A 13983-nucleotide genomic window follows, 5' to 3' on the forward strand; every position below is an offset into this window, starting at 1 on the left:
AAAGGAGATGTAAATCATAAAGATATTCGCCTTTAATTGCAGCAGAGGGAAAAATCGCACGATTATATATTTGATAAAATCATGAAAAAAAGACTTGGGTTTCATTCACAACAATGAAAATATAGTTGTAAAATATTCTTAAAAATAAATTGAAAAGTTTACTAAATTTAAATTTAAAAATGTTGATGTAATTAAATTTGTTTCATTAAAAAGATAATTTTTTTAGATTAAAACTGTGTAAAAGCCATTTTTGCAATGGAATTCTTTCAGTAATTAACACAGAAAAAGTCCACCAAAATTTCGATTAGTTTTTAATCCTCTCAATCTCATCCTCCAAAGTATATATGTGCCAAGTTAAGAAGATATAAGTCAAACGGTCTAAAATGCAGAGCACTAAGTCATACACACACACACTCCTTTATTATTAGTAGAGATTGTATCTGAAATCAGTATGTATTTAAATTATAAAATTCCTTTTTTATGTACGTATCAGCTCGTGAAGAGAAGAAACAATATATATAACAAAGTTTTCAGAATGAAATAAGATCTAAGAAATAAAGTCTTTAGTTTACTACCTATTATTGACTTGAAATAAAATTTAAACATCATTATATTTTATAAAGTTTCATTAGAATATTAATTCATGAAAATTGAAAGTAGAAATGAGATTTTTTATGTATATAAATTTATTAAGGTATCCGAACACGTTCAAAAGGTCGATTTTCACAAAAATAATATTAAAAAATTCTTTTATTGGATAGACCAGTCTTTGAGCTATCCAAAACAGATTTACTTTAGTCTCTATGTTAATTAGAGGTCAAGATATTAATATTTTCGTAATGATAGGTAAACCAGAAGTGGACATTTAAATAACCGGAAGTACCGATTTAAAGTGGCAAAAACATGTTAAAAATTTGTATAAACATAAATTTAGTTTTAAATACGGAACATTTTTTGTATTGCAAAATGAAAAATGACAATGCGAGTTTTAACGATGTTTTGTGGTAATTTGTACCTAAAGATGTCTTTGTTGAGCTCCAAACCCTCAGATTAGGGACATTTTTGTCTGTAATACATTTTAATGTAGGTTTTATAGGATTACTGAATGTTCTCAAGAGTATTGTAGTGTATAATTGTGCAAATGCAGTTACAGCATTTGCTGAGCTCGACAAAGACAGAATATACGTATCTAGGCGGCATTTACTGCCAAACACAAAAATTGCCGGAAAAAAAATGATTAAAAAAGGGAAATTATTAAATTCTGAGGAGGAAGAAGGTATAACCTATAAACGTGGTGAATTTTAAGTATGCACACACATAATTTATTTTTTATTAGTGTATACTTTAAATGCATTTTTCACAAAATTGATTATTTTTTCTTATTTTTTGCTCACTTCAAATGAAATCACTCAAAATATAATTATCATATTACTATGAGATTTGGTGGACTTTGTCTTTATACTATTTTCTAGGGAAAGAACTAAAAGAATTTAGATTGAGGAAATATTTTTTTAATTTACAGCCTGTTGTTTGAACAATAACGTCAAAAATTTACGATAAATTCTTCGACTATTTCTAAAATTTTTATTTAATATTATAACCATACGATTGTAGTATTCCCTATAGAAAACCATGCAGTTTATTTTGGTATAAGTTTTGTTCGGATGAGAGTAATAGTTTTTGGTGTAGCCAATTTGAAGTTTTTAAAGAATTTGCTTAAATTTATGCTATTAAATGCCAATTTTCAAAAAGTTTTAATATTTATTTCAAATATTGACATCCTATTACTAATTTTAAATAGTCTTAAACCCAGAAATATGGTTAAAGTATGTCTACACCATGTTTTTCTAAAAAAGTGCCCCGAACGTGTTCGGATACCTTAATGGCACATATTTTTATAGAAATAAATGGTCTCATTAGAAGAAATCATTGCTTTACCCAATGCGCCTCTAAAATATTCCACAGAATACAAAACTATGAAAATGAAAAGATTGTAATAATATTTTTCATTTCAATGAAGAAAAACTCAATTCAAAATCTCTTATGATAGGATTTCTCAAATTCCATCAGAGAAAATCTTGTCCTGTAACTATCCCAACTTATGAATTTGTCATGTCATAAGAGATAAAAAACTTAAATGCCATAATCAAAGTTACATGTAAACAAAACAGGTATCATTAAAAGTTGTTCTTTATTAAAATAACTGCATCAACATAGGTTTAATTTTAGGAAGAAATTACAGCAAATAAAGTAGCGTTTCTCTCTCCAAAACTTTCTATCTTTTTTTCAAAACGTTCTAAACAAAGGTGTTATCCCCTTTTGTCAGTCATAAAAATTGTGAACTTTAGGAAAAGGGGGTGAATGCCATGAAGTGTTCAAATTTTTATTTTCGCAGTCCCGCATGTGTTTGTATTTAACAGTATGATGAAGAAAGTCGAATATGTATTTTAAAAATCCTTTCTTAGGCCGACTAAGGACAAAAGGAACATAATTACAATTTTATTAGAATATAACATACTGAATTTTTATCTTTTTTTTTAATTATTTGTATTTACATGCAGACAAATGTATATCGACTGAAAGTCAGCCCAATGTTGATTTAGTTCAAGACTTGGTACACTTTAAATCCTAAAATCATAGGTCAAATTTCATCCATTCTATCTCTTTGCGTTTGATAGTTATTAGATTTAATTCTTACTGACAGATAAAAATACAAATTTTTTGTGAATGGATTCGTTCAAAATTTGATGAAAATCCAGAAATTTGGTATAAAGACCATATAGAAATTATGATCCATCTAATTTAGTTATTAAGCCACAGACAGACATAAATAGACTGGAAAAGAACGTTTATCCTAAAATTTAAATGAAATTTCATTATAATTTATAAATCTGAAGTTTGCAATGTTCTCTGCCTGAAATTAAGATCTCCCAAGTTTATATCTTTTCTAATCCTGATCTGAAATATTTTTATTATTTCACATTATATTTTCTATTACATGCTAATGTTTTTATTCTTCAGCATTATATTATGCGATTTAAACTGAATTTAAAAACAGGAGATTAATCTCATCATTTTAGATTTTTTGCATTGATTAAATGATCAATATCAAATAGAATTGTTATAACAAAACTTTATTAAGCATTAAAAAAATGAGCGAATAAAATAGTATTCACTTTGAATGTTAGCTCTCATTCTCTGTATTATTCATTAATCTATTTCGATGCTTTTTGTAAGTCCTTTGTATCACCTTAGCCGCATTGTCTTGTTGTTTTCGCTTGTGAGTCGTGCTTATTATCTCCACCAAATTCCGGGTGGGAAAGCTCTTTCGAAATCTCTGATCTACTTGTCTCTGAACCGTCCTGAATTCCTCCGTGTCTTCAACATCCCCCAGGACCAGGTTGACCAGGCTATGGAGGATGTCAAGACAATGAATCCTATCTCCGGTTGCAATGGGGATGTTCATCGCCACAAGGGCAGGTTCGTTCGGTTTTTCAATACCCAGTGGAGGATCTAGACTTGCGACGAAATCTGAAAGTTGACTATGGTGAATGAACTGTGTTGCATTGGGATCATATTGTGACCAGCACACATAGAACATCTCTATATCGTCTTCTGATATGCCAGTTTCTTCTTTACTAGCCTGACTTAAATTCTCCAGAATGACAGCAATGTACATATTTATGATGACCATGAAATTAATAATGATATAAGTCACTAAGTATATAATAGCTAGAGTTGGATGGCCACAGTCGCCGAGATTTGGATCACAGTCAGGAGGTTGGATCATCAGAGAATCCAGAATGTCATTCCAACCAGCTGATGTCGTGAGTCGGAAGAGAAGGATCATACTGTTGGCGAATGTCTGGAAATTGACCATTTCAGAGAGTCCACTGGTTCCACTGCGAGAATCTTGCAGACGGACGTGACCGAACAGGAACATGCCAATGATGGCATAAACGAAGGTGATAAGGAAGAGTAGAGCACCAATGTTGAATAAGGCAGGGAGAGAAATGACAAGGGCGAAAAGCAGTTTTCTGATGCCCTTGGCGGCTTTGATTAGGCGTAGGATTCTTCCGATTCGGACAAGTCTGATCACTCGCAGAAGGGTAGGACTGATGACTAGATGCTGAAGAGCTTCTTCAAAAATTATGCCTTTAAAAAAGAAAATTCTATTAATGAATTTATTAAAATAAAAACTAGTTTAAATTTTTAAAGAATAGTGCAACTGTTTATTTAGTGAATCGTAGTGACATTGCATTCCATTTATGAGTACTTTTACTTTAAACATTTGATAGTTAAATATAGGAAATTATTCTTATAAATATAATTTATTTAAGAACTCTTTCTCCAAACCCATGTAAGTAAAGAATTTTTCATCTGAAAAATTAAGCATATTTACCAATAGCTTTAATTTAAAACATGATATATTTTATGAATTTATATTATAAAAAATTCTATTAAATAATCTTAAATGATGATTGAGAGCATAAAAGCACTTAGATTTCAATTGACATAACAAAACGGTTTTCAGAAAATGTTGAGTAAATTGATATTACCTGATTCAATTACTTTTAATTCAAATTAGACTACGAGCTAAACAGGTTTTCCAAAATTTATTATCATTCCACCAAATTTTCTCCTTCGTAATTATGTAGAGGACTGCATAAAAGCGTGGGAATTTGTTTCAGCATGAGAAAACATATTTGATACATGTCGCCACCAGATGACATTGTATCAATGAATTTTTGTAGGATAATATACAAATTTGTTGCCATCACGCACCAATTGTCATAAAACCGAGTAACATTAAAGAAGATCTTGTTTTTCATGTGTTTGCTACCTCCGCTACCACCGGATTTAATGAATGCGATATTTTGCTGTAAGTGGCCTTTGAAACATCTGGTAAGTAATGGAAATCAAAGAGCTTTATCTCATTTTAAAAGTAGCATTTCATGCCATGTATTGAAAATTTGTATGAGCACACACTTCGAGCAGTTGGAGAACATGCCATTTTGCGATTTCACATGACATCTAAAAATGTCATGTGGATTAATAATAATAAATAACATCATGTGGATTATATTGTGAAGTAAAACTTTTGTGTTTCATTGCTTGTTGCAACAAGTTTCGTTACAGTTAAAATTATAGAAGTGTGTGAAAATCGGAGTAGTTATGAAACTGTTCAGAAATTTTATAAAAAGTGAATACTAATACTAATTATACAAGTTTTTCTCATTAATACGCTTTATAAAAGAATTTAATATTTTTTATAAATGGTTAAAGATATACTAAATATGTTATTTATTGATAAAACGCTCTCTGGTGGCGAAATGAGTCAGCTATTTTTTTCAGCTTCAAAAATAAATTCCCATTCCTTTATGCAGTTCTTCACGCAAAGTCTGGATGACTGGTTTCGCCTGTAGGCTAATTTGAAACCATATTTTTTTTTATTTTTGGACATCCTGTATGTGTATATTATTAGTGTATAAGAAATCAGTCATTGAGCTACGATTATAATGAATAATTACCTCGTTTTTAAATCCTTCATGCAAATTATCCAATATTTTATCTAATTACACAGTACATTTGATGTTTTGTATATGTATCTAAGGTGTATATATATGTGACACGTTCTTACCTACTCAAATATACTAAAACTGTTTAGAATAAAAACAGAGATAAATTTCAACTTCCGCAGAGCTTTTAATAATTTCACACATTTATGACTCAATTTGATTGATAACTTTCAAATGTCGTAAGATTAAATGCCATAAGCGCTAATTTGAAATAATACGATTAGAATGTCATATAGTAGAAAGTCTATTATGTTTGAAAGTACATATACAAAGGTCATTAAAGAAGAAAAAGAATATTGGGTTTCTTGAAATTACTCTGACGCAAAATGTATGCTATTTAATTCATTTTGAATCATAATTCTACCAAAATATAACAAAAACTCTAAAGAAATAATAAAATTAATAAAATAAAAAAATGAAAATATTTTCATACTTATGACTGACATGATGATGACGACGAGGTCGAAGACATTCCAGGGAAAAGTGAAATAATACTGCCTGAGGCCTATGATTTTAATGACGGCCTCAGTACAAAAGAGGGCAGTGAAGACAATGTTGAGCATGTTCAAAATGAAAGTTACTTGCTCGGGCTGTTGGTAATGCTCCACGGTCATTGCTACCATATTCAATATGATGAAAATGAAAACAACCATCTCAAACCTTCGAAACAAAAACATGAATCAAGAAATGAAGAATCATAATTTTTATCGTAATTTTAAGCCGATACAGCCTTTTAATGCTATTATTAAATAAGTGAATTTAAGGAGATCTGAATTTTCAAAAATTGTTTCTGCATTAAATGACTGGCATTAATAAACGGAATATTTTACCTTTTTTTATAGCCCTAACTAACTATAAGTGATACTGAATGCATCCCTTCTAAAGCAATTCTTCAATCTATTCATATCTAATATTAATATAAATTATTCATATTTAATATTAACATGAAGCATTACCTGGCGTACTGAAGTGAACTAAATTTTGCCTTGTTCCTCATTGAAAGCAAAAATATATTTCCGAATAATTAATTCTTCATTATAAATTTACCAAATTTATTAAGAAGGATAAATTAATTGGGAATTAAATTCTTTGGGACTTCCATTAACCAAGTTTTCAACATAGCTATGTAATATGTCCTTTTAATTCTTCTTAATTAAATTAATTCTTAATTTAATTAAAAGGAATGAAATTTATGAAGAAGTAGTATTAAATTTAAGAAGATTTTTAAAATGACTGACTCTTTTTCCAAAAAGGGATAAGACAGATTCTAACTTTGCTTGCCTTCCGACGATATACATTTTTACTGACGAGCAGAGAAAACGACCATTTAACTAATTAAAAGCCATCAAAATTATAGTTATTAGCTTAAAATGCACAATGAAAGTATTAAGGGTTTTACTTAGGAAGCTCAAAATATACAAAGAAACATCCAATGATTTAAGGGTTAATACCTTCGACTCATTGACAAATCATAGCAGATCCTAAGGTATCTGTTCTGTGGACGAGTAACGATTCTCTGGGGTTTCCTTCGACCTAGTTTCAACATGGCTGTGTAATACGCCCTCTGACTTTCTGTGAGGAATACTTCCACAATGCCTCCCTCATACTATGAAGAAAAATGATAATAATAAATGTAGATATGTTTCATAATAATCAGTGGAGAAAGTATTTTTATTCATGATTAAAATCTACGGAATGTTAAAAAAAAGAAACATTTAAGAATTATATGCACTTATATTTAAAATGGAATGAAATTTTGGAAATAAAAGGAAACTATAAGAGCCTCTTCTCGAGAATTCTTACTTTCTTCTTCAACATATTAAAGTTGTCTATGATGACACCGATGAAAAGATTAAGCGTGAAGAATGATCCACAGATGATGAAAGTCACAAAATAAATATAAGCTGGAAAATTAGCTTCTGCATAAGGTTGATGTCCAATTTCAGTCGTATCAACTGCGTATTCCATGACCTCCATCCAACCTTCAAAAGTTGCCTGTAAATAATGAAAAAAGTAATTTCTGATAAAACTTTTTTTGTAATGTAAAAGATTGTTTTTCGGATCGTTTAATACGTATAAATACGTATGCAAGACTAGCAAACATTTCAAGATATATAAGTAAAAATTATTAATGTGAATTGATTTTAAATAAAAATTTAAGCAATGACATCTTAATAACTCTTGATTTTTGTTTTTTGATTAAGCTCAAAAAGTTTTAAGATTTTTTTTCTAAATTTTATTTAATTTTTTTTATGAGCAGCAATTTTTAAATAAAAAAATAAGATATCGTTTATTATAATCAGTGCTGAGGAAACTTTATCATCCCAATGCGAGAATATTTTTTTGGACTCCTGTTGGAAGAATTTCTTTTCGGTTTGACAAATTGTCATTAAAATCACTTATCAATACTATTTTAAAAACATTCTTCCTCAATTTACACATATGATATCAATCGAACCTCAGCTTCACTAAACTGTTCTGTATTTATAATTATCTTTTGCGATTCTATTTCCAATAAAAGAGCAAGTGACATTATTATTCAGTTTTGATTAAAGTCTTTGAATTAACTATAAAATTTTCATTAACTTACGACTTGGAAAAGAGCAAGATAGGCATTTCCAACGTTGTCGAAGTTGATGTCTCGGTTGATCCAAGAGTAGTTGAGAGTTAAACACTGTCCAACATCCGGTGTTATTTGTACCGGTAAAGTGGTGCCTATTTGATCAACGCATCGATAAAATTTTCCGCCAAAAAACTGGACACCCATGATGCTGAAAATGAGCCAAAAGACGAGGCACACGAGAAGAACATTGAAAATGGATGGAATAGCAGACATCAATGCATTCACCACTATCTGAAAATTGTATTAATCATATTGCATACAGTCATGAACATGAAAAAAATGTTTAAGACACTAAAGTTACAAGAATATTCTTTGAAAATACCAGTAAAATTTGAAGAATCAAATGACTTAATATATGGGTAGCAACAATAGGTCATTTTCTTCTTCTGAATAGAAGAATCAAGTTTTCTATATGTTTGAAACTTTGATTAGTAATAAGATTTACATTCAACACTATTATATTTTCTATGGTATGTAGTTGATTTAATTTTGAAAAGAAATGGGAAATTAAGATTCAAAAATTATGTAAAAAGACATAAATTAATAATGCGAAGCTTTGAAAAGGCATACGAAGCTTCATAATAATATATGAATATTAAATTAGGTAAAATATTATGAAAATTCTAATTTTTTCGCATTATATTGAATTGGAAATGAATTAACCGATATAAACGTCTGTCATATTTAAACAAATACATAAAAATTTTATAACAAATTAAAATTTCAAAAATTAAAGACTGAATTAAATGGATAAAAGTGTTTTAAGAATCTTTGCAAGAACATATATATTGCTAGAAATTTCTGTCGTTAAGTTTTTATTTCTTCTTTTACTTATTTTTATGCAATAACAATAATCTATAATCCAAGTAATTAACATCAAAGACTTTTCACATTCTTACCTTCATACCTTCCCATCTCGATATAGCACGCAACGGACGCAGAGCTCGAAGTGTCCGGAAGGCTCGAAGAGCGTACAAACCATTTCCTGAAGAAGATTCTGCCACAACACTTACAACGGATACCTGGATAACAAAGCAATAACATTGACATGAAGAATACCACAAGCATAATTTTTTATGTTATATCCAAAATTAAAAGAAAAAGTAAACACCAAACAATCTGATATAAAAATAAATCTCAGGATCCTGTATTTCATCTGAAAGATTTATTCTTAACTCGATTTATTCCAATGAAACATTTATTCAGATGATAACTCGAAAGTCACTGTGCACACATTCATAATTATAATCGTTATCATTTCTCTTAACATCAAGCTGGTGCATAGAACCACAACAACCCAGGCTAATGCTGCCTTTCGAAAACATTTCCAACTCGATCATTCGAAAGAATTTTCCATCCATACGGTGCCATATGGCTCTTGGTATTCCTCTTTCTATTCGGCATCTGTTTCAGGTTAATTTTTTAAGTATCATTTGGTGGTATTCTATATACTGAAGTATATTCTTGTAGGGACTGGTTATAGAATATGCCTACCGCCGTCTTGTTAACTATAAAAGGCGACAAATAGGGACACGCTGTCCAGGGCATAACTGGACTATGAGCAATGACCTAATCACCCATTGTAATTACTACTTTTGATTATTTAAATTTTAAGAAATACGTTCCACTTTAATACAATGATTCGATTTAGAATACACAGTTAACTAAGAAAAATAGTACTGAGGTATTTAATACGCATAAAAAATTGAATTTTTATTGACTTACGCATACGATAATGAAATCTAATGTTGTCCACAGACTGCTGAAGTAGATTACAAAGCCGTATGCCATCCATTTCAAAATGACTTCCAACACAAAGCATGCTGTGAAGAATAAGTTGAAGTACCACAAAACCGTCATCAGGCCTGGTTTATCGGGAAGAAAAATGTCTTCGAAGCACTAGACGAAATAATAAATACATAAATTAGTGAAAAAAAAATCCGGGGATTTGTAAGCCTATGTTCCTTTTAAAATCTATTTTTGAAACATTTCGCTTACCAAGATAACACTGCTGCTGAATATCAGAACTAAAACTGTCCATTCAAAAGCCCTGTGATCAACAACTATAAGAACAAACTTTCTACTTCGCATCCAGTATTTGTAGAATGGGCGTCCTTCCATATCAATGCATCTATGAAAAATAAATTTTTAATGGAAATGTTCAAATGAAAATTCACTTAAATTATATTTTAAAAAAGTTTATTGAATTTTTATTTTCGTTCTTAAAGATAGGGCCTTGTTTTGGTCTTCAGGCAATGCAAGTTTTGGGTTCTATTTTCAAGCACCTCAAAAGAGTTATATCTCATAAATAAAAGAATTTAAAATAAAAAAAGAAATTAATTTAAAACCCAATGGTAATGAAATCACAAAACATTTTAACGCAAACCGAATACTCTAATGCAAAGCTTGCCAGAACTATTGACTTTGAATCAGTCAGCCAACTACAAAACATATTGAATCATCTTTATCACTAAGTGAGTATGAAAAGATAAAAAAAACCCTGATGATTATGCTTTGAAATGTAAATGACATTTGATTTTAATTTGAATAAATTCAAATATATGGCTTTAATAAATCGATAAGAAAGTACAAAATTTAATTATCTGGAAAATAAAGCAAAATAATAATAATAATTTCGAGATTATGGCTCTTAAACAACTGCATGTGAGATAGTCTGGCACTACATAAAAGAATATTATCAAAAGTTGTTTCATCAAGAAAGTTCCATATTGTATATGAAAAAGCGTCGACACGTAACTATTCGAGAATGCACTTTGAACGAAGAAGAACGAGTTTGTTTGCGTCAGAAGATGGATTTAAAAAAATAATTTTTGGTATGTCTATTTTTTTTTTTCATTTAACTTCATTTGTTCTTTTTTATATATCTTCCCAATAATTTTTCTCCTTTCGATTAAACTATTTAAGATAAACATAAGATCTAACGCGCTTATCTCTTTTCAAAATAGAATAATAGTATTTCAAAATAGAAAAAAAAATGTAAAAAAAGATTATATATGCTTTTTACAATGTACAATATTTTTTTTATGTTTTTTTTGTACAAAATTTCCTACAGCATATATATATATTAATTAAAATGAATGGTACTTAAAGATTAAAAATGATAAATACTGTAAATATTAAAAACTAAGCATCGATATTTCATTTTGAAGTATGAAATACGATATTCTTTATGGTGTGGTAATTGTACAAAGCAGGTAATGTCTCTCTGTTGTTCAATACAGCGTGTTAAGTCGCAAGAGCTACCTGTTCCGATTTTATTATTATTATTATTATTTACTTCTCAATATTTTCGCCTTTGAAATTTAATACATTTACTTTTCAATTAATACTCATTTATGTCCTAACCTAATTATTTATTTTCACATGTAAATAAAATATAGTTAAACACAAAAAGTTTGAATATTTATTATGATTTTTTTTTTGATAAGATAAGAAAAAATCATCTAAAATTATCACTTATATGCTTGAATTTTAAAAATGCCACTTAATTATACATAATCTCAATATGGTGCAATATCATAAAAAAAAACTTTCTTTACTTGCTTTAAGTTATTTTTTTAAATCATCTTACCTATACATGCAAGTTGGAAAACAGTCCGGAGGTTCTTTAACACAATTTTCATCATCTTGCCCTTTCACGGGACTTGAATCTTTCGAATTATTTTGTGTCTCCTATTCTAACAAAAACAAGCAGAGATCAATCAGTACAGAAAAAGAATTCACCGCAAGAACTACTGAAAAGATATTTTATATCTCAGAATTTATTTTTATTTTTTCAATGAATATAAAATTTAAAAATTCGAAATTAGTTAATTAATCATTGCTGAAATTCGATAATTAATCTAATATATCAAAATTAAAAAATATTATTTTTTAAATCTTATAATATATTTTTATTCTTTATTATCAATGAATATAGAAAGAATTATAATTTTACTCTACGGTTGATCCAAGTTTCCCATTATTGCCTCCTTTTTTATTTATTAAATCAGAAGTATAATCAAAGTACCCACAAAACTCGTTTTCTAATAAAATCTTCAAATTACTTGCTTGTAGGAAATAATGAAAAAGAAAGAAAAAAAATATACTAATATTGTTTCTATTTATGTAGATAAGAGATAGGAAAAACGAAAACTGAAATAAATAAAATTTAATTAAAAATAAATAAAATTTTAGCTGCCTTCGTTAAAATCTTAATTCAAATTAAGAAGAAGACTCAACAATAATACTTTTTGGCAAAGTGATCTTTTAAATCTAAGTTATAATGCATTTTCTTATGGAATAACAGTCTGTTAACTGTAGCAAAAGAAATGGAATTCATTTCCTTTAAATGAAAAAAATACATAGAGACTATATTTTAATTAATAATCTGCTTAAGAAACAAATATTAATCTCAGAAAAATGTATTTCTCTAGTTTATTGTTACGAAATCCATATATCGTAGTATTAGTATTACTTCTTCTTTTCCTGACTTAGGCTTTCATTAACTGTCTTTTTTTTTTTTTTTTTTTTGACATCTTGTATTATTCGAGTGTTAAATTGTAGTTGTTGAGGAAAATTGTCTGAAATTGATTACCATTCCATCGACTGTAGAATTCGTGCGATTTTCTGACGTCTGCTTGTTTGAGGAAATGACTGTTCTAGTCGAGCTGAAACTGCTGAGCCGACCAGGTGAATCTGAAAAATTAAAATCAATTTCAGTTTATGTACGTCGATATCGCTATTGCATTTTGATAACTTGGCTTGCATATTGGTGTAATTGTATTCTTGTATAAAAGTATATTGGTGTCTCATCAAGAGGAATTTCAAGTTTTGCTGATTATACAGCATATGGAATATCATACACAATTAACTCTCCAAATTTAGCGTAAAATAATTTAGTCATTATGGTGAAATCATTTAAAACAATAATGAAATACCTTTCATTTGCATGAATTATAGTAAGAAATATATTTTATTATGTTGTTGTTGTTACATACAGCACTTTACAAGCCCGCTGGCGAGCAGCCAGCTATTTAAGCAAAATGTATAGTGGCTTCTGAGGGCAAAGACCCCTGAGCAACCAAGGGTAGAAGTCAGACTTCTAGCTCATATGAAGATGACACAACACACACATTCGCTTGAACAACCCCTTTTTATGGGGGGGAGGGGCTCTTTCACAAACCTCACAGTTAGAAAAAAACATGCCCGAACAAGAACTCGGACCCGGGATGCCCAGGTCACGGGGAAGAGGCGCTACCTCTAGGCCAGATCACCGGCCCTTTAATATGCCCTATGTCATTAGCATATAATTAAAATAACTTTATTCACTATATAAGAAATTTTTTTAAAGCGTGATGCTGCTATATTAGTTAGTGCTATGGGTTGTTTTGTAAATTATCCAGATATTTGGCATTTTTCCTACTTAAATTATGACATATATAAATTTTACGCTCATGAACTTTAAAAGATATAGGGATATTGTTTAGAAAAGAAAAAGTCGTCATTTTTAATCGTAGTTTAATACATAATTGAAATTTTTTTATCTGTTCTTTTAATAAAGGAGAATATGTTTGTGTGATGATCTACTGACCAAATGGTTTGGCATAGAATAACCAAATTGGACACATATACAGATTAGAGGATGGGAATGTGCACAATCTAGTAATTTATGTTTTAAACTTTTATTTAATTAAAAATTAAACGAGATTGTGGGATTTCCATGAGATAAATTATCTTAAAATTCAGAAAAATATCTTTTAACAGATGATACCAGTTTAA

At 29.2% G+C, this 13983-nt stretch overlaps 1 protein-coding gene across 1 annotated transcript in view; it reads right to left on the minus strand.

Annotated features, from left to right (window-relative positions):
* Positions 1 to 3113: 3113 nt before the first annotated feature.
* Positions 3114 to 13983, minus strand: part of LOC129971986 (sodium channel protein 60E-like) — a 75868-nt gene continuing 64998 nt past the window's right edge. Inside the window, exons 19-28 of the mRNA XM_056085965.1 lie at positions 12800 to 12900; positions 11795 to 11895; positions 10201 to 10333; positions 9928 to 10101; positions 9102 to 9224; positions 8170 to 8433; positions 7383 to 7574; positions 7031 to 7185; positions 6013 to 6239; positions 3114 to 4155 (exon numbers count right to left, since the gene is read on the minus strand). Of these exons, the coding sequence (XP_055941940.1) occupies positions 3185 to 4155; positions 6013 to 6239; positions 7031 to 7185; positions 7383 to 7574; positions 8170 to 8433; positions 9102 to 9224; positions 9928 to 10101; positions 10201 to 10333; positions 11795 to 11895; positions 12800 to 12900 (2441 nt within the window). The 3' untranslated portion in view covers positions 3114 to 3184. The remainder of the gene's footprint in view (positions 4156 to 6012; positions 6240 to 7030; positions 7186 to 7382; positions 7575 to 8169; positions 8434 to 9101; positions 9225 to 9927; positions 10102 to 10200; positions 10334 to 11794; positions 11896 to 12799; positions 12901 to 13983) is intronic.

This window comes from Argiope bruennichi, chromosome 6 (assembly GCF_947563725.1).
Source record: "Argiope bruennichi chromosome 6, qqArgBrue1.1, whole genome shotgun sequence".
NCBI lineage: Eukaryota > Metazoa > Arthropoda > Arachnida > Araneae > Araneidae > Argiope > Argiope bruennichi.